This window comes from Podarcis tiliguerta (assembly GCF_965153285.1).
Source record: "Podarcis tiliguerta genome assembly, chromosome: Z".
In the NCBI taxonomy this organism is placed as follows: domain Eukaryota; kingdom Metazoa; phylum Chordata; class Lepidosauria; order Squamata; family Lacertidae; genus Podarcis; species Podarcis tiliguerta.
Window position 1 is genome coordinate 13,431,814 of NC_139553.1, and position 25,531 is coordinate 13,457,344.

The window sequence follows — 25,531 nt, forward strand, 5'->3', positions numbered from 1 at the left end:
TGTTAGAAAGCAAGAAACTAACCAGCCTTTAGCAAAAAGGAATGACAAGGGAAGTTCCAGGGATTTCTGCTGGAGGAGTCCCTAAGTAGCCATGCATTCTATTTTAATTTTTTAACTGAAAACCCTCCCTTGCCTTTCCCACTTTGTTTCTGGGCCCTGAGGCATCCTTTTTTATTGTAATTTCTTGAATATTTGTGTTCACTGTGATATCAGGTCATAAGCCACCCAGTGGCGTTGTGTGGGCAGGGTCACAGGGGTGGTTGCCCTGGGCTCAAAATTCTTAGGGGGTGAAAACTGTCAAAAAAGAGAGGGGTGGAAGTAGTAATAGCACATATTAAACAGCATGCCCATCCCCTCACACAGAAAACCTCCCAATATTTTGGGCTGAGGAGCAGATTTGGGTGGTGGCCTAGGCACCCTCTGCACTGGCTTTAGAAAGATACAGTGGTGCCTCGCAAGACGAAAAGAATCCGTTCCGCGAGTCTCTTCGTCTAGCGTTTTTTTCGTCTTGCGAAGCAACCCTATTAGCAGATTAGTGCTATTAGCGGTTTAGTGGTTATTAGCGGCTATTAAAGGTTTAAGGGATTAGCGGATTAGCTGCTAAAAGGCTATTAGCAGCTTAGTGCCTTAGAAAAAGGGGGTGGGGAGCGGAAAAAAATCGCAAGAATCGCAAGACATTTTCGACTTGCGAAGCAAGCCCATAGAGAAATTCGTCCTGCGAAGCGCATTGAAAAACGGAAAATCCTTTCGTCTAGCGGGTTTTCCGTCTTGCGAGGCATTCGTCTTGCGGTGCACCACTGTATTCACTTCCAAACAATTCCCTGTTTTGCTCTCCGCTGTGCTTGTCTCAAGTGATTTGATATGTGCACATCGAAGATACAGAAGTCAGTGTGATAGAGTATTTCATTTACTTTATTCAATACTGGAATGATGGAAGGAACTCATGGACTGCTAACATCCCAGGGGTTAGGGGGCGCAACACTTCTCTTGCCCCGGGTGCTGGCAACCCATGCTACACCATGGCACCATCCCATTCTGAATACAGTTTGCACCTGCAAAAATTTATGGGGCAATCCTTCTCTGTTTCCAACTGGCAAATGTCCTGTAGCTTCCTGCTGAAAACCTGTTAACTTTCTATGCCACAAATGTTCTGGTTTTTTTAATTTTATTTTGTCCCACTTTTGTTGTGGTATAGCACAAGAGTTACCCCTCCAGATGGCTGAGGGAAGCCTTGCAGAACAACTAACAAAGCAGAATGATGTATGGACAGTCCAGGATAAATCCACTACTGATGCACTATCATTACATTAATAGCAAGTTGCAGAATACCTAGGGTTGCCCTATCTTGAAGAGCAAAAGAGAGAACAGCCTGAGCTGTTGCCATCCCAGGGAGAAAGGCATGTGGGCACATAGGGTCACCGCCGTGTCTGCACACCTCTTTCTCTGACTCAGGCTGGCAGCAGCTACAGCGTGCAGAGCCGCCCAAGCCCGAAAAACTCGTACATTTCCTTTAAAATGTAACAATCTGCCTGGGCATGTTGGCCCTCCAAAAGAGCACATGTCTGGGTTTCCCCAGACATATGGCTACCGAAGAATACACCTGCCCCAAACCACCAGTCTGGAGGGGATCCCCCTCCCCCTCCTCTCAGAAGGATAGGTCAGTTGTGAAAAATAAAAAAGTGAAAGTGAAAGCAGAATCCCATGTTGTAGAGCAGTGCCCCATTTGCTTCAATGGACAAGACTCCACTGCTGACCAAGATATTGAGGCCATGTGTGTTGGGTTGAAACCAACAACCCAAATCTGGTGACCCCGACTCACGACTTTCATGAAGGAGACGGAGAATTGAGGAGAAGCGACAGCTTCTCTCGAGATCTTGCTGTTGCTGCCACTTCTCACTTCTCCTATAGTGGGAGGGGGTGGCCTTTCCTCTGTTGCCACTGCCATTGTTGAAGCATCTGCAGCCAGGTTTTGGTGAGATCTCGTGATCCTCTCATTGAATTTTGCCGGAACCTGGAAACTGCAGCCGTGCCATTTGATTCTGCTAAGCAAGGCTTTGGTTGTAGGGCAGCACCATCTTCCCCTTTTGCCTCAGGAGGCGAAACAGGGCAGGCTGCCCCTGGCCAGCTGTGTCTTTGTCCTTATTCTGCAGCTAGGCTTCACCAGGACCTGTTTTGCTGTCTCAGAAGCAAGACACCTTTGTGCCAAGACAAGCCTTCCTTTAGCTTGAAAACAAAAGAACCACCGAAAGAGTGAATGAGTTATCTTACTTCATAATCCTAAATTCAAAGCCCTGATCTGGCAAGCAACATCCACAAAAGGGCTTCAAATTTTTTTTGCACGTTGATTTCTGTGGAAATACAATCTTGCATTACATTTGCAAAACCCAAACTTCTTCGCCATATCTTATTTAATGCTTCTCCAGCCTAACAGCCAATTTTCAGCAAGAGGATCCTCCCAGCATTCCTGAAAGACAAGTATTCCTTGCTGTCATTTTCTACATTTGTGGCATCTTGAACTCTGGTGGATTTCGTCTCCCTGGTTGTCACAACTTTACTTGTTCCTTGTCCTGTTTTTCTTAAGTGTTTTTCTCTGCAGTTTTTGGCAGCAGTTGTTTTGAAATCTCATGCTTATAAAATAATAATAATAGCAGCAACTTGGTCATTCTCTTAAAACTCTGGTTTGTATAAAGCAGAAGTGAGCAAACTGGGACCGACTGCTAGAACTCTGGGTGATTTTGAGGCTTTGTACACATCATAGAGTCAAAATGTTTTTAGAGCAAACACATTCAAGAATCCTGGGAACTGTAGTCGTCTGCCCCCCCCCCCAATGTGGGATTTGCTCAAGCAGCTCATACCTCCCTATAGTTTCCCAGTGGCCCTGCTTGGTTCTCTACTTAGCATCACTTGCCACCTGAGTTTGCCATTTGAATGATAGGGCTCACCTTTTCACATAGCTAGTAAAAAGAAAAAAAAAGAAAGCATATCTGAGGGGAAAGAGAAGCATGCTTTGGGAATAAGTTACATGCAGAAGGGCCATAGCTTATTAGTCATAGAACATCTGCTTGGCACATAAAAGGTCCCAGGTTCAATCCCTGGTAGCTCCAGGTAGAGTTGGAGTGACTTCATATTACTTAACTGTCCTGGGACATCCCAGAATTACAGAAGCCACCTCGGCTACTGATTCCATCCTGGGATGTCCTGTTTTGGCTCTGGCAGAGCGTGAGACCAAAGATGCATTTTTTAATGGTGTCACACTCTCGCCTTGGGTCCATGCACCGCCCACTTCTCTTCCTCCACATGGGCCAAGTGGTGCCGGCTCCCACAAACCCCTGTCTCACAACTTTGGCTGGAAGGAAGTAGGAGTCACTGTGGCTAAGTTGGTGGGGTGGGGAAAGAGGCCGGCGAGTGACTGTTGTTACAACAAAAATACCTCTAATTCCCTTATGGGGTATCCAGAGCCTGTACAGAGTCCCTCAGGAGATCTCTATCAGTCGGAGAGAAAGCAGAGGTCAACCATAGTATATTGAAAGCAACGCGGCTAGTAAGCCTGATCTTTATTCAAGGAAATAAAATGTTGCAACAGAGTCCCTTCTCACCACACACAGGAGGGAGAATCCTGAACAATGGTGGGCAAGCTCCTATAAAGACTTTTGAAATTTCCCACCCTATATCCCCCAAGACCACCCCCAAAACATCATACATACATGATGGAAGGAGGCAGTCTCTAGCAGAAATCTGAGAGTGTTGCTTCTCTCCTGTTTGCCAGTGTAATAAACAAAAAATCTGCCCTTATTCCCTTATGGAGGACACAAGAGCCCTTATAGAGTCCTTTGTAGGTTCTCCATCGGTCAGAGAAAATAACACAGGCCAACCAGAGAACATCGAGAAGCAAAGCAGCTAGCAAGCCTGATCTTTATTGATTCTGTTGCAACAGGGTGCTCCCCTCACATGCAGGAGCCCTAGAGGTCCACCCTAGAGTCCAAGACCACCTCTAGAAACATCATACATACATCACAGAAGGGGTGTAGCTCAAGACCATCCCCCAGATACATCATACCTACATCACCGAAAGGGCGGACTACAACAGAAATCTGAGTGCGTTGTTTATCTCCTGTCTGGCAGACCTGTTAATGGTCACTTGATTGGATACCCTGGGGAGCCTGGCCAGTCTTTTGTAATGAAAAATACTTAGTTCCTGAGCCAGGTCACAGGCTCACCCTTTTCATACACAGACATACTCTTAAGACAGGATTTGTGAAGGAAAAGACAATGGGGAGGCTTTTCCATTTTCCTTCGACCTTGCAGAGAAATATTTGAGGTCAATTTGGGAGGGACAAAATGGTTTCAGGACTTTTTCTGTGGGGTTTCAGACATGTGGTTTATATATGCAGTTATGAACATTTATTTTTTATATGTTGTTGTTTAGTTGTTTAGCCATGACCCCATGGACTAGAGCATCCCAGGTAGGGATGACCTTAAATTTTTTATTTCATCATGATACCTGATAATGCCTTACTGATTGCATTTTCTGGATAGCCTATTTCAGACACGTAGTTTATATACTTATGTGTGTGTTTGCCTTGTACATTTACGAACATTTATTCCATATTTGAGACCTTAGAACTTTTATAACACTGTTGAGGCAAACAACAACAACAATGAAGTGGTGATGGGGGTGGGGGAGAAAGGTGTACAAGAGTTGGTCAGTGCAGTGGGGGGAGTAAGGTAAAGGTAAAGGTACCCCTGCCCGTACGGGCCAGTCTTGACAGACTCTAGGGTTGTGCGCCCATCTCAAGAGGTCGGGGGCCAGCGCTGTCCGGAGACACTTCCGGGTCACGTGGCCAGCGTGACATCGCTGCTCTGGCGAGCCAGAGCTGCACACGGAAACGCCGTTTACCTTCCCGCTAGTAAGCGGTCCCTATTTATCTACTTGCACCCGGGAGTGCTTTCGAACTGCTAGGTTGGCAGGCGCTGGGACCAAACAACGGGAGTGCACCCCGCTGCAGGGATTCGAACCGCCAACCTTTCGATCGGCAAGCCCTAGGCGCTGAGGCTTTAACCCACACCGCCACCCGCGTCCCCTAGTGGGGGGAGTAGTGAGTCCCAAAAGAGGGAGGGAACTGAGGGAGAGGAGGCCTGAAGGAGAGGGGCCTCCGTTGACGTGTCTGATGGGAAATGGGGGACACTGAATGCATCTGTGGATGGGGTGGTGTTGTAAATAAAAATATGCCCTTTTCCCTTATGGGGTATCCAAGAGCCCATATAGAGTCCTTACATAGGTTCCCTATTGGAAGGAGAAAATAACAGACGCCAACCAGAGAATATTGAGAAGCAAAGCAGCTAGTAAGCTTGATCTTTATTGATCTGTTGCAACAGGGTACTCCCCTCACACGCAGGAGAGGAAGAGGACCCCCAAAATTGCTGTGCAAGGGCTTATAAAGACTTTTGAAATTCCCATCCTGTAGATCAAGACCACCCCCAGAAACTTTATGCATACATCACAGAAGGGGTGTAAGACCACCCCTCAGATACGGTACATCCCACCTACATCACAAAATTTTAAATGTTGTTTTTCTCCTGTCACAGTTTATCTCCTGTCTGGCAAGTTACTTGATTGGATTTCCTGGGGAGCCTGGCTATTCTTTTGTAGTGGTAAAATACTTATTTCCTGGGCCAGGTCACAGGCTCACACCTTATTCAAACAGACATATCCTTGAGACAGGATTTGTGAGGAAAGAGACAATGGGGAGGCTTTTCCAGTTTAACCTTGCAGAGAAAGGATTTGGTCAGTTTAGGAATCAAAATGGTTCCAGGTTGGTCTTCCTGTGTTGATCTATGTATGTGCAGTTATGAACATTACCATATATCTAAGACCATAAAATTCCTATCACAGTGGAGAGGCATTGGTTGGGTGGGTCATGTCCCAATTTGCATCACCCGAATGCTGGAGGGTATGCAATTCTCTTTCTGAAACCTCAGAGAGCTGCTTGCCAGTCAATGTAGACAATACTAAGCTAGATGAACCAAAGGTCTGAATCTGGGTAAGGCAGTTTCTTCTGTTGAGAAGTTTCCTGCTGCTTTGGTGTATCTTTATAAATGTCTACAGCACAACCTCATTCCATCTTTATTCAGAAGTCCCACTCCATTCAATGAAGCTTCATTTCCACATAAGTGCACAAAAGAGTGCAGCTTCAGCTTCTATTTTTGAAAAAAAAAAAGAGAAAAAAAAAGAGCAGTTTGTTAAGGGTGCCAGGAACTGTAGCTCTGGGGGGTATGCGTGAAAACAACAGTTCCCAGGACTCTTTAGGGGAGGAGTCATGTACTTTAAATATACTGTATAGTGTGGATGTGATATTGGAAGGAGTAGGAATTGCTATATATTCTGCTACGATTTGCGGGTGTGGAGAGGTGAACGCAATCTTCACAGAAAATGTTGTAAGTGCCTCAAGGTAGGGGACCTTGGAATACACATTCAATGGTGCTATAACAACAACGACCAAATCGTGGTTTCATAGCTTTCTAAGGGCAGCTCTTCGTTCCGCCTTAGATATGAAGCTGACTTCTAAAGAGCCTCAGAAGTCCTGTTTGCCTTGTGTGAGTCTAGAGTGTTATGGTCAGATACCTAATGTCTTTCTCTACGGTTACTGCAATAAGAGAAGGTTTGAAACCAGGCCTAATACGTCATCGGAATTGAGGTAACAGAACTGCATCACTTTCCGACCAGGCTATCAGCGCCTTATATCCCCAGTTCCCACAGGCCGGGCGCCTTCCCAAAACATGGTAACGGGCGCAAAGACTCGTGTTCGCCCTGTACATAACTTCCCACCCGCTCTCGTTCTTGACATAGAGGTTTCGAGCAAAGGAACCAAGACGGCGGGTGCACGCCTAGAGCGTCGCCGGAAGTTCCCGTTGTGGGCTTCTTCTGTTCCCGGAAGCGGATGTTACCTCTCCTTTGCTTCCCATCCTGGTTTATAAGAGGCAGGGAATGTGATTTGAGGTAGCGCGCGAAGTCCTCCTGCTGCACCGGTTGGCTTCGTTGTAAGTCTTCGTCCGAGGCTCTGTCATGGGGGACGACATGGATGTAATTCCCGAGCGGGAGATGAAGGTGAGTGGGAAGGGGGCCAACATTTCCTCCAGTTGCACCTGTTATGTTAATATTGTATTTTACCCTGTTGTGTTTGTGCCGGCAGTACTTACGTTAAAATAAGTGGGTTACCTTACAAGGATGTTGTGAAAGTTCACAATGCTTAGAAAGCGTAGGTAATCTTAGTCTGTTTCAGTTTTTTAATTTTTGAAATTGTGTGTCTGTGTCAGGAAATTCAGAGCACGTTATATAAACTAGCCATGCATTTAAGCGCTATCCAGGAATGGATAACATTTTTTAAATATATATTTTTATTTATTTTCAGTAATAATAGCTAGGTGCTGAATAATAAAAGAAAATGTCTTCAGCAATACAGATACTAATGGAGAACTTATGTGGTCCTCCAAACAGGTGTCTTGTAGGACTGCAACTGCTATCATCTCTGGCCTTGCATACTGGGGGCTGGTGGGAGCAATACCTGCAGGGCCAACCGGGGCTCCCTGCCATTGCTGCAGGTGACCAGAAATGGCATGTAGGTGGACCAGCCGAAGTGCCTCTCCTGCATACCCAGCTTAGAAACCAAAACAGCTTTTAGAGGACGGAAAGTTCCCCTCTTAGATGGCTTTGAAAGCAGACCGGCTAATGCATCAGGGACAGTGCCTGGTACCCATGGTGTCTGTTCTATCTCTGCTGCCGGGAGTCATTATGCCTCATAATACCAGTTGCTGGAAACCACAGGAGAGAATAGTTGCTCTTGTGCTCAAGTGCTGCTTACCAATTAACTCTTGGAGTATCTGGTTGGCCACTGTGAGAACAGGATGCTGGGCTTGAAGGACCACTGGCCTGATCCAGCTTGTCTTATATCCTTCACTTCCACTGGAAATACTACACTCTGTTTCTTCTCTGCCCAGGCCCCAAGAGACTGGTAAAATAATTGGCAGGCTAGTAAGTTCTGTGGGTCTGTTTACAAGACAGCTATAAGGGTTTCATTATTGCAGCCTTGTAAATAAGAAATTTGTTCAGGTGTTGATTTCGTTTCCACCCACCCAGTATATTTCTTCTGTGCTATAGGTTGCTCTGAGTGCTCTACCAAGAGAAGATTGGAGCAATGGCTAAGACAGCCTTGTAAAAGAGCTTCCAAAAGTTACTAGCCTGTTGTTTAGTTGGCATGGTAAGAGGCTAGTGGCCTCCATTTATGTTCTAACTGCAGCAGTGGGGAAAGCCCTTCATCTTTAGCTATTATCTGATGCTGTTTTGACAGAATACAGCCTATAGTGAGGAAATTTAAACCACAGGATAAAGCTTTAAAATTGAAACAGTCAATATAAAACAGAGAAATCTAGAACCGTTTTGAACAGTTTATCAGCACAAACTAAAGGGCTAGGTATTTTCTAAGTTTTACTAAATCAGGTGCATGAGCAAAAACATGGAACCATTCAGTAGACTGTGTTATCTTTTCAGACATGATGCTAAACTCTGAATTGACAGTGAGACTCAAACCCCTTCTCTCTTCTTTTACTGTGATGTAATAAGGAGAGAGGATGCTTCCTCCGTTAAACTAATCAGAGTTTCCTGTTGTGTTCGAACTTGGGGGGGGGGGGGACTGTTAATTTAAGCTATGGTTAATTCAAACAAGCCAGGTTCTAATCATGATCCCTAGCTGGCTTGAACTAACCACAGTTTCCCAAACTTTAGATGTAACAAAGAGCTTCCGTTAGATTCATAGTGGAAGTAGATGCTTCCAATCTCCTTTTAGTAGCTGGGTCACTGAGGAGTGGGGAGCAAACAAGTCTTAGAAGCATTTGTGTAATTAAATAATCAAGGTTTTGGTTGAGTTCTATGTCGTATTTGAATAAACTGATGCATTTAGATTTAGCCTGCACAGATTTTTTAATCTATGAATGTGCCACAGGATTTTAAGTTCAGAGCATTGAAGAAAGTACGGATCTTTGATGCTCCCGATGAACTCCCCAAAGAGCGTTCCAGTCTTCTTGCTGTATCCAACAAATATGGATTACTATTTGCTGGCTGTGCAGCTGGATTGCAGATCTTCCAGACAAAAAATCTTCTAATGCAGATTCCAGTGGGGGATTCTCCTAATAAAATAGGTAAGTTTTTTATCTTTCCCCACCCTCATCCCCAGTCTTCCTTAATTTTTATCTATAGAGCTGTATTTTTTGGCATTAAGCATAAACTCACTTGTTCTGCTTTGAATACCCATCATAAGCTTTGGGGTGGCAAGTATCCTTTACAAATTATAGGGCTGGGATTTTTTTACCTATTTGGCTCATGTAGCATAGTGGGTAAGGGACTGAGCTAAACATCTGGAAGTCTGCATTCAACTGTTGCCTCATTCATTAACTTGATTGCCGTAAGTCTCCATTTTCTTTATTTTCTCCCCCCCCCTTTCTTTTTTTCCTTTTGGATTTTTACAATTTTATATTCAACCAAACAACACAATATAACATTTGTCATATACAAGAAAAAGAACCCCCCCCCCTCGTGATTTCCCTCAACTTCCCCTTCTGGTTCTTTAAATATTTACTACTTCTGCTTAATTATTATCTTATTTTTATAATCTTATACTTTAATGCTCTTATTTTCTTATCAGTTTTATACCAGATTTTCCTTCATGCTTACATCTTACAGTCAATTTCATTCCATGTTGTCCTTACTTAACCTTTGATCATCTTTTCTTACTTGTAAGTGTTTAATCAAACCCTGCTAGTGAGTCCGTATCTTTACAGTATTTCTGTAAATACAACATAAAAGGTTCCCAGTCTTTTTTAAATTCTTCATTATCATTGCCTCTGATTCTTTCCATTAGTTTCGCCATTTCTGCATATTCCATAAGGTTGACTTGCCATTCTTCTTTCAATGGTATCTTGTCCTTCCATTTTTGGGCTAGTAGAATCTGAGCCGCCGTTGTAGCATACATAAACAACTTCTTTCACTCTTTTGGTAGTTCCTGTCCTATTACAGTGGTACCTTGGGTTAAGTACTTAATTCGTTCTGGAGGTCCGTTCTTAACCTGAAACTGTTCTTAACCTGAAGCACCACTTTATCTAATGGGGCCTCCTGCTCCCACCACGCTGCTAGAGCACGATTTCTGTTCTCATCCTGAAGCAAAGTTCTTAACCTGAGGTACTATTTCTGGGTTAGCGGAGTCTGTAACTTGAAGCATATGTAACCTGAAGCATATGTAACCTGAGGTACCACTGTATACCCAACAGAAAAGCTTCTGGTTTTTTAACAAAGATTATTTTAAACATCATCTTCATTTCATTATATATCATTTCCCAATAACTTTTAATTACTTTACAGTTCTACCACATGTGGTAAAGCGTACCTTCTTTCTCTTTACACTTCCAGCACTTATTAGCACTTGTTCTATACATTTTTGCCAGTTTAACAGGAGTTAAAAACCATTGGTACATCATTTTCATATAATTCTCTTTCAAAGTTGTACATGTGGTGAATTTTAAATCAACTTTTCATAATTTTTCCGGTTTCCCATTCTAATATTAAATTATACATCTTCAATAATTTGGTATTATCCTCTATAAATTCTGTTTGAAATCTAGATAAAGTATAACTAAATCCTTTCTTTTTATCTTCTTTGAAGACCTCATTTGCTTGAAAATATTTTAACCAGTCATTAACATGTTCTCTGATCTCTTCAAATTCTTTTATTTTTAATTTCCCTTCTGTTTCTATTAATAGATCTCTATACGTAAGCCGTTTTTCTCTCCTATTTATTTTTTTAATCAATGTTTCTTCCATTGGAGACAACCACCATGGAGTCTTCTGTTCTAATAAATCTTTGTACCTTTCCCAGACTTTTAAAAGTGATCTCCTAATTATATGATTATGGAATGCTTTATGAACATTCCCTTTCTCATACCACAAGTATGCATGCCATCCAAATCTGTTGTCATGACCTTCAAGATCTAACAAATCTGTATTTTCCCGTTTGATCCAGTCCCGGATCCAACCAATACAGTCAACTTCGTGATATAATTTAAGATCTGGAAGGGAAAAACCTCCTCTATATTTACTGTCTGTAAGTAATTTATATTTTATTCTTGGTTTTTCCCTTTCCAGATGAATTTTGCAATATCCCTTTGTCATTTCTTGAAGCATGCTGCATTACTTACAACCGGTACTGACTGGTATAAATAACATTTTTGGCAATACGTTCATCTTGATCACCGCAATTCTTCCTATCAGTGATAAATTCATTCTTCCCCATACTTCCAGATTCCTTTTTATTTCATTCCAATTTTTCTCATAATTATCTTTAATGATGTTAATATTTTTGGTTGTCAACCAAATTCCTAAATATTTAACTTTTTTATGAATCTCTATTTCTATATTTTGCTGTAATTCTTACCCCCCCCCTTTTTTTCTGGTACATTTTTCACTATCAGCTTTGTCTTATTTTTATTCAACTTAAAACCTTCCACCGGCCCAAAGTTCTGTATTTTTTTCTAGGACTTTTGGCATAGAGTTGTTAAGGTCCTCCACTGTTACTACAAGATCATCTGCATATGCTTTTAATTTATATGTCCCCCCCCCCCCATGATTCCTCTGGTGTGTGTTTTTACCTATTTGGGCTCATGTAGCATTGTGGGTAAGGGACAGCTAAACATCTGGAAGTCTGCATTCAACTGTTGTCTCATTCATTAACTTGGTTGCCCTAAGTAAGCCTGCATTTTCTAACCTGCCAAACTGGTGCAGGGGAAATAACATTGGCCAACCATCTACCGTCGTTGTAATGCTTACTGAGACAATGTGTGTGAATCACTGTGAATACCTGTTGCTGGGAATCACAAAAGGGGAGAGTGTGTAGTTCCTAGCTTAGTGTTGTCTTAGAATGCTGGGATCAGGGGTTTATTATGCATCTCTGTATTTATTTCCCTTTACTTATGTCCTAAACTTCCCAACAGGAGCATGGCTGGGCAATGCAGTTTACAAATACAGCATAACAATAAATAACATTAACAACACATAAAGTAGTGGCATTGGCAAGAAGGCATATTACATTCCAAAGGCTTGAGTAAACCATAAACGTTTTCACATTGTGACACTTTCCATTTGCAAGGGAGTTCTATATTCTATGAAGCTGCCATTCAGAATGTCTTGCATTAATAGTGCCTGTCCAGTAGGGCTGGGCAATATATCAAAGCAGTGCCCCAAACTGGTTTGAAGTCCAGATCATGATAACAGTTTCAGAATTTTTCACCTGGCAATATATCACGAATCCTTGCTCACTCCTTGGCTGCCACCACCACTGCACATTTCACTCTCGAGTGACACTTGCAAGTCCGTCTGATGTTCACCCACAGTGAGAGGCCCAATTCCTCCCTCTGCAGCCCAGCTGCCAGCCTTGGCAGAGTGAACTTGAGAAGGTGCTTGTCTGCCTCTCCGCACCTTCACCCAAGCAAGTTGGCTGCCTCATCCCTCCCTCCAGATTAGAACAGTAGGGGTGTGCAATGTATCATCCAAAACCAGTTTGAAGTCCATATCCAGGAGTCTACACGTGGCTGCTTATTTCTTCATACCTTCTTCACACCTTTCTTCTTATTTAAGACATTGTGTTATATCGGTATATTGCGATGTTGAAAACCAGACATCGCCCAGCTCTGCTGCCCAACAGGTTGAAATAACAAGCAGGGCATCCCCAGCTGATCTTAATAGACAAATAGGGCAGTTTGGGGTTAGTTCAGGCCTCCAGCTACCTTTTAAATAATTTATTGGTGTTTTTTCCCCCTCCCTGGTGCTCCTCTTCATTTTTTTTAAGTTGAGAATGTCCAGAGTCTTTTCGTTCCCACGAAGTTCTGCGTGCATCACTTGGCACTCAGCTGTGATAACCTCACACTCTCTGTCTGCATGGCTTCCAGTGAAGTTGGGTCCTTCATTGGCTTTTTCGATGTTCGCACCTTTGTGAATCAGGTAAGTTGCATGGTTTAAAAGCAAACTTGGAACCCCCCCCCCAACCCTCACTCCAGGGTGTGTTTTGCTATGAGTTTTGAAACTGGAGAGCTTCAGCAAGCCCTAATGAAGCATAACCACACTTTAGGATTCAGATGTAATGCTAAACCATGGTTAATTAAAAATTGGGAGGAAAACTACCACAGCATAGTATTCATGTGCGATAGTAAACTGGTGTTAATCAAAAAGGGAGCAGAAGATTCCAGTCTCTTCCTTGTGGCTGTGCTGGCAGGGGGGATGAAGTGTGTGAGGCTGAGGTTTGCTGTGACTCGTATCCTCTCTTTCTGACCCTCAAAACTCTCCCCAGGCCCCACTCCTCACCATCCTTGCTCTGCATTCTCCTTGAGTGCTTTTGCCTGGCTGGAAGTTGTCCATAAACAGTGATAATGACTCTTGCTTGCATGGCTGAAGATACGGGGGGTAGCACAGGTAAAAGGCTCTGACTTTTGCATGGCTGGAATGTAACCCACTGTATATATCCAGTACTCTGTGCGCTTTTGCATCAAGCCATGCCCACTACTGATATGTGCCCCCTGGAAGGTTGTCCAGAATTGAATGTGGCCCTCTGTATAAAAAGGTCCTCCAGTCCTGCAGTAATCTGCAGCTCATCATTACTTCTGAACTCTACCACTGATAGGAGCTTTAGGTTAGTGAAAACATTGCTTTCCTTCAGGTCTTGGAAAGTATGGTGGGCCAGTGATTTGACTCTACTGAAAGCGGGTGTCTTTGCTCATATGGATACGGTCTAACAAACATACATTTCTTTCTAATAGGCTAAGCAGCAAAAACGCCCCTTTGCCTATCAGAAGATGGCTGGGGCGATGGTCAATGACTTGAAATGGAACCCAATGAATGCCTCCATGCTGGCCGTCTGTCTGTCTGATGGAAGCGTCTCTGTCCTGCAGGTGGCAGATTCCGTGAAGATCTATGCAACTCTTCCCGCTTCAGTGGCTGTTACATCAGGTTGGTAACATGACTTTTAGACTGATGCAGAAATCCCTGTTATAAATAAGCTGAATTTGAGTTCCAATTTACACATATTTTAGGTGTACAGCTCAAAGTAAGCCTGCATGCTCCATATGGACAATTGCAAACAAGGGTATCTCATAAGGAACCTTTGGCCCTCCCAATGTTGCTGAACTCCAACTACCACCCACCCCTGGCCATTGGCTGTGCTTGCTAGGCTGATGGGAGCTGCTGTTCAGCAGCATCTAGAGGGCCAACATTTCTAGGGTATGCTCTCCTGAGACCATCGTTGGCTGCACCTTCGTGTTGAATGGACATTCTGTTGCATTCCAAATTTGAGATTGTTGTGTTTGAATAACACTTGTGAGGGCAATTTAAGCCATTTGCCAAATTGCACTGGCTGGTTTTGTTGTTGCTATTTCCTTTGCAACTGCTTAATGATGCCTGCTTGCTTTTCTCCCACCCACCCCTTTAGTGTGTTGGAGTCCTAAAGGAAAGCAGCTGGCTGTAGGCAAGCAGAACGGCACAGTGGTCCAGTATCTCCCTGTAAGTCTGTTTTGTTCTATTTGGCCTATAATGATCTGCCTCCTCCTGCTTCTCCCTCTTGGTTCTTTCCTGTTTTGTTCTCCCAATTCACAGTTCAGAAGATGGAGTCTTAAGCATAAGGGAAGCAGAAGTACATGCCTGGGAAGGGCTGTATTCTAGAGCTTGAGCATCCATTTTGCATGCAGTAGGCCCCAGGTTCAGTCACCGGCACCGCCAGGTAGAATGAGAATTTTGCTTTTGTATAGTAAGCTAGTTTTTTCATGCCTGCACACTCTTCTCTATTCACCATCCAGGCAATCAAGAAGTTTAGGAGCGCAAGGCTGCATATGCACCATGCATTTAAAACACATGGTTTCTTCCCCCCTTCCCCAAGGAATCATGGGAACTGTGGCTCTTTTGGGGTAAACAATGGTTCTAAGGATTCTTAGTGATAATCCATGTGCTATGAATGCATGGCTGTGCACCTGTCATATTCAAGCCAGGCAAAAACACAAAGGGGGGGAAGAGGGCTAGTAAGGGGTGTGGCTTGGGGTGAACCCTGAGGACAAAAAAGAGGCTTGGAGGACTGCATTTGGTCCCTGGGCCTAAGATTAATTAATTTTCTTTTTTATTTTATTTGTTTGCCGCTCTTCTACAAAAAAATCATGCTCAAAGCAGCTTACAACAAAGAAACAGGAGTGCATTTCGAACGAACACTACAAAGACCTTCATAATAACAGCGCTACAAAAATATATCATACCAAACCCCCACATTTCAGTACTATAAATATAACAAGCACCTTGCAGCATGCAATAGCAAAAACAACAAGGAAGCTTCATAGTTTCACCTTAGTCCTAGAAACACCACTCCTATGATGTTGCTTACAGTCCCTCACCTGTAGCAGCAGCTTATAAGGCTTCCAGGGGCAAAGGATTGGGGTTGCTGGAAACACCTCTCCCATGATGATGTTCATCTCTGATATAGGTGAATTGGGGCCATGCCCATAATTAAGCGGGAGGTTAAGAGTGCCCACATTTGACTGCCAACAATCTCTCCTTAGAGGGATCTTCGGCTACAAAATGCCTGTGCCTGAAATCTTGGAGCATTGCTCCCATTGAGAGCAGATTAGGGATAGGGAACTCATAGCCCTCCAGCTGTTGTTTTATTCCATGGGTAGGCAAATGAAGGCCCAGGGGCCGGATCTGGCCCAATCGCCTTCTCAATCCAGCCCGCGGATGGTCCGGGAATCAGCGTGTTTTTACATGAGAAGAATGTGTCCTTTTATTTAAAATGCATCTCTGGGTTATTTGTGGGGCCTGCCTGGTGTAGAATGTGTGCTTTTATTTAAAATGCATCTCTGGGTTATTTGTGGGGCATAGGAATTTGTTCATTTCCAGCCCCCCACAAGGTCTGAGGGACAGTGGACCGGCCCCTTGCTAAAAAGGTTTGCTGACCTCTGTTGTATTCCATCTTCCATCAGCTCCATCTAGCATGGCCAATGGTCAGGGGATACTGGGAGTTATAATCCAAGAACATCTGGAGGGCTTCAGGTTCATCATCCACAGAGCAGACAGTACTGAGTGAGATGTACTATGTCATCAGAGCACTGAACCATGGCAGCTTTAGATGAAACGCTTTGGACATTTTTTTGAAAGTGCTTGTATAAATTCAGAGTGTTTTTGTTTTATTATTGCATGTGTGATGTGAAGTGTTGCATTGTAGATAGAATACTTAAAAAAACAACACCCCCCCCTCCATATAATTAAACTTAGGGTATTCTAATCATGCTTGTTCTTTTACTTTTTCAGAACCTGCAGGAGAAGAAAACAATTCCCTGTCCTCCGTTCTATGATTCAGATAACCCTGTCAAAGGTATTGTGTTTCCTAAAATTTGGCGTTTTGACCAGTTGGTATTACAATAGTACAGATGGATCATGTAATCACAGTGTTTCACGTATGTATGTGCCTAGAATTTGCCCACCCATGAAATCCAGGCATATTGTAGAATGTGAGATGCTTGTTTTTGACTAGTTGAATCTCCCGTGTTTAAAAATAAATCTGGCAGGTGTTTTGCTGAAAATACTAAGTAGTATTTTATACCAATCCCATTTACAGTATGGATTAATATTTAATCTCCTGTAATTTAGTTGTCAGGGTTGTTAATGCAGCACAGTTACATAATTATAGTGCAAAGATTTGATAATGCCTTGCTTTCTTTTGGGGGGGGAAATGCAGTCCTTGGGCATATTATCACATCTGTTACGTTAAATTTTTAATTTGTATATTTGTAATTGAAACTTGAAGTTCTTTATACGTCTTGTTCCCTAAGATTAATACAGCAACAAAACTGTTGTACTCACAGCAGCCCCTTTGAAATTGATGGAGATGACTAAATTAGGCAGATTAACCTCAGTGTGTCTACTCTGAGTAGAACTTTGCTGGATGCAGCCTTCCGTAGGGAAGGTTTCCAGTGTCCTAGATCCTTCTGTCTTCACGCACTACACAGTGTTAATGAACACATAAAGGAACTAACCAGCTGCATTATACCAAGTCAGACTGTTAATCCACAAAGTTTAGTATTGCTTACTCTAACTGGCAGCAACTTTCTGGGATTTCAGGCTGGGGTGCTCCCCAGCCATACCTGGAAATGCTGGGGATTCAACCTGGGACTTTCTGCATGCAAAGCAGGTGCTGTACCACCAAGATATCCCTCTTCCCATATAGCTCATTGGATGGACATATACTTTTGACTCCAGAAATCCCATGTTCATCTCCAGGTGAGCATAACTCAGTGGAAGGGCATCTGCTTTGCATGCAGAAGGTCCCAAGCTCAGTCCCCCAGTATCTCCAGATGGGGCTGTGAATGTCTCCTGCCTGAAATCTGGAAAGTCACTGCCAGACAATATTGAGCTATATGGACCAGTGATCTGACTTGACATAAGGCAGCTTCCAGTGGGATGTACCCAACTGACTTCTACACAGGTCCATTTATTTCAATGGGCCTCCCCTGAGTAGGACCAAGCTTGCATACAGCCCTATGTTCCTGTGTAAGTAATAAAAACGATAATAATAATGAGTGGCTCTTGAGAAAAACAAAAGCAAAAAAACCCGACAACCCAAGTTTACTCACATTTCTGTTTTCCAGTCTTGGATGTGTTGTGGGTCAGCACTTATGTCTTCACTATCGTATATGCGGCTGCGGATGGGATCTTGGAAGCTGCACCGGAAGTGGTGATGGCTGTGCTTCCTGTACGTAAAGAGAGGAAACGCTGGGGAAGCAATTTCTTTTTCTCTTGTCTTTGATTTCTAAGTCTGTGCTGCCTACTGTCATTCTCACAATTTTGCCAGGTCTTTGTCCCTGGTGTGTCTTCCTGCATTTTAGGCTCTTGCTTCAGAACGATAAAAAAAAGTAGTGACCCGAGATGTAGAATCCCACTTCATAGAAACCATTTAGTCAAACTTTGCATGGAAATTGAAGCATTCACCAACCACAGCAGCCTCTGCACTTCTGCTGCGAGTGTCAGTTTTGCATGCCAAGTCCCCATACAAACATGTGTTAGATGCCTACCTCTTAGATGCACAGGTTTAACTTGGGTGTTTGGAACTTTATTTCTGCCTGAGGGCCACATTCCATCCCAAGCAGCCTTCCAGGGACCACATGCCTGTGGTGAGCAGCAGGGTTGCAGGCAAAAGCGAGCAGAGCAATGGATGTACATTTTGCCTCCGGATAGTAGGCTAGTTTCTATGGACACTCATAATAGTCCTTTCTGTCCTCCTTTCAGACAACCAAGAGGCATGATCAGAATTCTAGGAATGCATCCCAGCTAGGCAAAACAGTTTAGGAGTTCTTACCTTTTTGTGGTTATTGAAACATTTCATCATACTTTTGGCCAGAGGTGTGGGACGCTTGACCTTCCACACACTGTAGGGACTCCAGCTTCCATCAGCCCCAGCCAGCATGGCCTGTGTTCATGAATGATGGCAGTTTGTGTTATATAATAATGCATTTTTTATATCCTGCTTTTCCCCCTACACTATAACTCAAGGTGGATTTCAGAAATTAAAGCAAAACAGATAAAATACAGAAAGCTAAAAACATACAGAAGATAATAGTTTAAAAAGAATTAAACTGTAATAGAATTAAAACTATATAAACGCAAATTATGAAAATACTGATAGCAAAAAATAGCAAAGCCCTATTCAAATCACTTTCCTTAAAAGCAGTCAGTTTCCAAAAGCACATGGGAACAAGGCAGCCTTCACGTGCCAGGGGAGAGCAGCAAGAAGGGAGTCAGTCTAGCTTCTCTAGGAAGGAAGCCATAAAATCTGGCAGCTGGCTATCATGAAGGCCCCCTCCTTGTAATTATGAAACAGTTGCAACCATAAAATAGTTATGTATGTTATAAATGATGTAAATATTTTAGAACAGTCCATCGCCTACAGGGTCATTTGTGAGTTGCCCCTCCCCTAAGGCACTTTTCCTCATATGTTGCATCTCCCACACAGTTTCCTGTTCTGTCTCCCCATTCAGAAAAAAGAAGAAAAGCGGCCTGAGCTGTTTGTGAATTTTATGGAGCCCTGTTATGGCAACTGTTCTGAGAGGCAACATCACTACTTCCTTAACTACGTTGAAGAATGGTGAGTAATGGCGATCATACAACATTGAATAGTTCCCTTTTAATATTAATTAGGTGAGCAAAGGGCTGGGTGTATTTAAAGATTGTTATTTGAAACTAACAGGGAAAGGTGTTTATGCTGCTTGAAGTGGGTTATGGATTTGTGGTTGTTGTTTCCTTCCTCAAGGGATCTGGTCCTTGCAGCATCTGCTGCTTCCACAGAGGTCAGCATCCTCGCAAGGCAAGGCGACAAGGTAATCCCACTTCCTATTTCCCCAGCAAGTGCCTCTTATAAGAAGACCAGAGGTCCCAGTGAGAGTTCCAGAGGGGTAGTTATTATTAGTCATCTGCAGCAAGAAATAGCAAAGTCTCATGTCACCTTGAAACCCATGCACTTACTGGGACAGAATATTTCATTGATTATCATTTATTATTATTATTTATTTATTGCACTTATACCCCACCTTTTTTCCTCCAAGGAGCTCAAGGTGATGTACATGGTTCTCCCCCTCATTTAATCATCACAACAACCCTGTGAGGTAGTTTAGACTGAGAGGCAGGGACTGGCCCAGTGAACTTGATCGATTTGAACCCTGGGCTCCCAGGTCCAAGTCTGACCTGCTAACAGTTACATTACTCAGGCTCTTGCTTTTGTGGACTGTGGACTGTGGACTCACCCCCGCCAATGGTGGTGGACCAGATATACCCTTTTGACTTTAAGGCATCTCTTGAAGACCTTCTTATGCCAACAGGCCCATGCAACTGCTTAAACATTTTTTATTCCAGTCGTTTAAATGTTTATTTCATAATGTTTCACTTGTACTTGTACATATTGCTGTATACTGCCTTGATACTTTATATGAGTTGGTTGTACATAAAAATAGTAATTTTCCTCTCCACTGCACGTGCCACAGTGATTTTTTAAAGTGGAAAAAAGCCCTTATTACTACAAGTTGACCTCCCTGGCAGGAATGATTCCAGAGGCTGCCAAAGCACAGAGCTAATTGGGAGTGGCCATAGCTCAGTAGCAGAGGATCTCTTTAGCAAGCATAAGGCCCCAGGTTCCGTTCCCAGCGTCCCCAGGTAGCGTTGGGATATGCTCCCTGCTTGAAACCGTAGGGAGTTGCTGTTAGTCAGTGTAGACAATACTGTGCTAGATAGACCAAGATCCTGATTCCTAGTACTAATTAAACTAACCCTTCTTACAGAACAACTGGGAGCTGTGGGTTCTGGAAGACTCCAGCCGAGCAGAACTTCCAGTCACAGATAAGAGCGATGACACTTTGCCCGTAGGAGTGGCCATTGATTACACCAGCAACATGCCCATAACCATTAGTAAGTATATGAATGTTGCTCTTGGGTTAAGGATAAAGCAAACAGCAGCACTCTCAATACCAGGTGTGGGGAACCTTTTGCCCTCCAGATGTCGCTGAACCATCAGCCCTAGCAAGCATGGCCAGGGATGCTGAGAGTTGTAGTTCAGCAACATCTGGAGGGCTAAAGCTTCTTCACGCCTGCTGTAGAGGGAGCTTTAGTGCTGGTTATTAGTCTTGAGAAGATGCTAATAATAGATCTGGAAGTGCCCACCTTCTAACTGTGTTTCTCGAGGCTATTCAGAGTGGGCAGACCTGTGACCCCGGGGCCAATTGTTACCCTCCAGGGCCTCCATCTGGCCCATGGGACTCTCCCCAGCTGACATTGTTTTTTGCCTGGCTTCTGGTCCATGGGGTTACGAAGAGTTGGAAACGACTAAACAACAACAACAGAAATGCATGGAATGCATTATTCAAGAGAAGTCATCTTGGGCACCTAGTTCCCTTTGTAAAGTTTTAAACTCTTGCCATTCTAATGTAACTTCCTGGTCCCTTCCCAGACCAGGGCTGCTTACTAAGTGGAGGTACTGCTGAACATGTCTGCTCATGGTGTGTGTGTGTGTGTGTTTGTCGCATTTTTGCAGGTGAAGATAAAACCACGGACCCAGCACCGGTCCTGCTGCTGCTGTCAACTGATGGAGTCCTCTGCCCCTTTTACATGGTCAATCAAAACCCTGGTGTGAGGTCTCTGATGGTGGTGCCAGAGCCTCTCTCTCCAGAAGGAGACAGAGGAGCAAAATCAGCCGGTAGGTGCTTGCTTGCTTTTTTTGGGAGTTTTGGTCCAGCAACACCTGGGGATTCAAGGTTGTAGAACACTTATCCTAAAGCACTTTGAATGCAAATGGAGCAGCCTGGTGCCCTTTAGGTGTTACTGAACTCCCAGCAGTCAATGGTCAAGAGTAATGAGAGTCACAATTCAATGTATGGGTGGCACCTTGCCAGAGAAGGCTGGTGTAGAGTGATAAGGAGGATGTGGCAAGCAACATGCACAACCTGAGATCAAAAAGTTATACCTGTGCCCCTTACCCTCCCTTTTCAATCTTTCAACTTTGCTCATCAGCATTTCCACCTTAATAGATCTTAATAGATCACAGTGTTCCATAGGAGAGTAGGAAACAGACCTCATGCCAGACCATCAGTATTATCTGCACTGACTGGCAGCATCTCTCCAGGTTTCAGGCAAGGGCCTCTCTCCGTCCCACCTAGAGAAGCTGGGTGTTGAGTCTGGGTCTTTCTGCGTGCAATGCAGAGGCTACCAAACTGTCCCACTTTGCGTATATGATTAGATGGACCTACGCTTTGGATGCAAGGAGTCCTGTGTTCAGTCCTTGGCATCTCCAGATGGGGCTGGGAGAGACCCTGGTCTGGAAACCTGGGGAGCTGCTGCCTGACAGTGTAGACAGTGCTCAGTTAGCTGGACCAACAATCTGACATGAAATAAGGAATCTTCCTAATAGGTGCGGGGGGAGCAGTATAGTTCAGTGGTAGAGAAACCTGCTTTGCATGCAGAAGGTCTCAGGTATCTCTGGGTAGGGCTGGGAATGTCTCCTGCCTGAACCTTGGAGAGCTACTGGAGATGTCAGGGATTGAACCTGGGACTTTCTGCATGCAATACAGGTTCTTTCTCATTGAGCTTTCTCATTGAGAACTATTTGTGTATTATCTGTTTTGGCCAGAGATGAAGGTTCACTTCAAAGCCCTGTTCACTTTTCATCTGTGTAATTGCATTTCCTGTTCAATACGGAACACCTTAGTTTTGGCAAAGGCTTTTCTTTCCAGCTCCACTTGGCATGCTTGTCGGCAGGATGTTTGATTCAGACTGACATGATCCTTGCCAAAAATCGATGGGGGATTGTAGAAGGCCTTGTGCTCTTAATTCTCAGCTCAATTAAAATCCAGCCAACCTGGGAAATTGTAGTATTGATTTAAGGGCCAGCCCTTTGGGCAGGGATCTTGGAGGTCCGATCTGTGAGTCTGAAAAGATCTATTGTGCATTTTTATTAAATTACTTTGTATGTCTACCCTGCCATATCCTTAAACGGCAGAGCTAATATCAGTATTCTAAGCATGTATCTGAGGGACGCGGGTGGCGCTGTGGGTTAAACCACAGAGCCTAAGACTTGCCGATCAGAAGGTCAGGGGTTCGAATCCCCATGACGGGGTGAGCTCCCGTTACTTGGTCCCTGCTCCTGCCAACCTAGCAGTTTGAAAGCACGTCAAAGTGCAAGTAGATAAATAGGTACCACTCCGGCGGGAAGGTAAACGGCGTTTCCATGAGCTGCTCTGGTTTGCCAGAAGCGGCTTAGTCATGCTGGCCACATGACCCGGAAGCTGTACGCCGGCTCCCTCGGCCAATAAAGCGAGATGAGCACCTCAACCCCAGAGTCGGTCTCGACTGGATCTAATGGTCAGGGGTCCCTTTACCTTTTTAAGCATGTATCTGCTCATGTACACAAATCTTGCCTGGTCTTGATAGAGAATTAAAATGTGTGCTGACTCTGGCCCTCCCCTGTGGGGCTAAATGGGGGAAGGAGAATCTCGTATGATGGCATGCTGAACTGTGGAGATAAGTCCAAGGGCCTCTGAGATACATCTCAATTGTATAGGAAAGTCTCTCCACAATACGAAGCTGTGCGGCAGTTGAGGGTCTTCTCCCTTTTGCAGTGAATCGGCCTCAGTGTGTTATCAGGATCACCCCACATCTTTCTTCCAAGCCCAGAGACCATAGACAGCAGCTGCCAGTCCAAGCAAGCAAGATTAAGTCAAATGGGCAAATAATGTGCTAGTGTGAAGCAGCTAGCCTTTTAACTGCAGCATACACCCAGTCACGGTTAAAAGCTTTCCACCAGCCTGCATAACTGTAACTCCAAGATGTCGATTATAGCATCCTTGCCTGGTTTTATAGCCCGGCTGAGTTAGACGCACAGCCCATTTCCTTATTCCTCATCTCCTGTTGCACCTCCTGGCTAGCTCACCCTGTTCTGGAATCGTTCTGCTCTGGGTTAGTGCTCTCAATTGTCTTGGCACACAACACCATTCTAGTGTGGCCCTTGAGTGTTGTCTGGCTTCTTCCTAATGGGTCATTCCACATTAATTCAACGCGGTCATGCCACCCACCATCTCGGATTTTGATGAAACTTGGTGTACACCCTTCCCTTATGGTTGAAAGAAAGTAACCCCCTTAATTTTTCCCCCCTCTTGAGATCCTCGGCCTTGTGTACATTTTATTTTTTTCCTCCATAACCAATGATCAGATCTCTTTGAAATTTTACACAGCTCAATAAGAGGATGAGGATTTCAGGAAAAAATACACCAGTACCCAAAAGTTTTTATAAATGCCTAAAAAAATGTATAAATGTACTGTAGTTTTTTTGGTGAAAAAACTAGGTTTAGAAAACCTAAATTTTCAGCGTGTGGGCATGATGGAATCAAAAGTTTTTGATGGTGAAAATTATTGCAAAGACATGCTCTTTCTCAACAGAGAATAAGATTTAATGGTTTTTTATGTCTTGTAACAAAATTTTACGTTTTTGGGACATCATAGGGGAAAAATGGCTACCGGGTACAACTTTCCTACAATGCATAGCTGTAATAGAAAAAATAAATAAAACAAAGTTGTTCCTCTTAAAATCTAAAATAATATTGGTTATTACAGGTTGGGGTTTTTTTTTTCCAAAAGTGCAGACTACTTTTTCAGTTTTGGGGTATTTAAAACGATGAAAATTGGCTATATCGTGAAATCAATCTAAAAAAAATTTGGTCAGAAACTTTAACGGCTGGCATGTAAGGAAATAAGACCTAGCAAGAAAAAGATTAAAAGAATTTAAAATTATGCATTATTTTCAATTTTGCAACCATAAGGGAAGGGTGTTCACTAAGTTTCATCAAAATCCGAGAGGGTGGGTAGTGAAACTCTTGTTTTTTTATTTGATGTGGAATGGTCCTAATGTCACGTAGTAACTTTTAACAAAACCTCTCATCTCTCTTCCAGGCAGCACTCCCCCGTCATCCGCTTCCGCTTCTGCTCCTCCAAAAGTCGAAGCTCCCTTGGCCGTTGTCCCAGCCACATCTGCAGTTTCCAGCAAAGGGGCAGCCCCTTTGTCTTTCGCTTCCTTCACTCTGAAATCCACCAGATCTGCCGCTGATGCCCCACCGCAGTATCCTGGCGTATCGGAGACCCCCAAGCCTCCCCTTGGTTCCAACCTGAGCGGAGCAGTCGGCTTCCCCTTCTCTCCAACCACCAGCATCTCCAAAGCGCCTCCAACTCCATCTCTGCTGTCCACCCCCATTACAGCTTCTCCTCCCTCCTCTTTTGGTTCCGTGAGTTATAAAGCGGGCATGGACAGCTCAGCCGGGGCCCCTCCCTTCGCGAGTCCTGTTGGGCTAAAGCAAGGTTTTGCCTCGCCACCTTCCTCCGTCAAAACTAACCTCACTGAAAAGTAAGTCTCCCTTTGAGTCTTTTTAGCCAACGTAATCGTGGTGGTGTTGAAGCAGTTTTTGAATGTATTAAACACATTGTTTTAAAGTTGGTGGGGCTCTCCGTGTGTTGCTGGATTCAGGGTTCCCATTGTCCGATGGAACATTCTGATTGCGGCTGATGGGAGTTGGAGTCCAATACCCGGAAGGGTACCACAGGTTCTGCACCAGGGGCCCCATCTGCATTGTACATCTAAAGCAGTACCGTTTTAAACAGGTCCTCCGTCCAAGGAATCTTAGGAACTGCTTGTTCAGGGGGATGAGAGCTGTTAGTAGACCCAGAGTTCCTGGGAAGGAGGATTGACTCTTAAGTCACTCTGGAAATTATATCTCTGTGAGAGGGAATAGGGGTCTCCTAAGCTATCGCTGTGGTCTAAATCACAGAGCCTAGGGCTTGCCGATCAGAAGGTCGGCGGTTTGAATCCCTGCGACGGGGTGAGCTCCCATTGCTCAGTCCCTGCTCCTGCTAACCTAGCAGTTCAAAAGCACAAAGTGC

At 44.0% G+C, this 25,531-nt stretch overlaps 2 protein-coding genes across 17 annotated transcripts in view; both read left to right on the forward strand.

Moving 5' to 3' along the window:
* The window catches only part of LOC310669594 (uncharacterized protein), a 570,356-nt gene that overhangs the window by 144,046 nt on the left and 400,779 nt on the right, over positions 1-25,531 (forward strand). The window lies entirely within an intron of this gene.
* NUP214 (nucleoporin 214) overlaps positions 6,925-25,531 on the forward strand; it is a 79,335-nt gene continuing 60,728 nt past the window's right edge. For 9 of the 16 annotated variants that reach the window (XR_014507177.1, XM_083423327.1, XM_083423328.1 and 6 more), the window contains exons 1-12: positions 6,950-7,105; positions 8,997-9,192; positions 12,888-13,039; positions 13,852-14,041; positions 14,520-14,590; positions 16,379-16,442; positions 17,716-17,819; positions 19,102-19,208; positions 19,374-19,440; positions 20,395-20,521; positions 21,144-21,305; positions 24,551-24,998. Coding sequence is in view for 15 of the 16 variants with exons in the window: in XM_083423327.1 (XP_083279453.1) it covers positions 7,064-7,105; positions 8,997-9,192; positions 12,888-13,039; positions 13,852-14,041; positions 14,520-14,590; positions 16,379-16,442; positions 17,716-17,819; positions 19,102-19,208; positions 19,374-19,440; positions 20,395-20,521; positions 21,144-21,305; positions 24,551-24,998 (1,730 nt within the window). In the remaining variant the exon portion in view is untranslated. Of the gene's footprint in view, positions 7,106-8,996; positions 9,193-12,887; positions 13,040-13,851; positions 14,042-14,519; positions 14,591-16,378; positions 16,443-17,715; positions 17,820-19,101; positions 19,209-19,373; positions 19,441-20,394; positions 20,522-21,143; positions 21,306-24,550; positions 24,999-25,531 lie in introns of all 16 variants that reach the window. The other 7 variants (XM_083423318.1, XM_083423323.1, XM_083423322.1 and 4 more) reach the window with 4 other exon arrangements.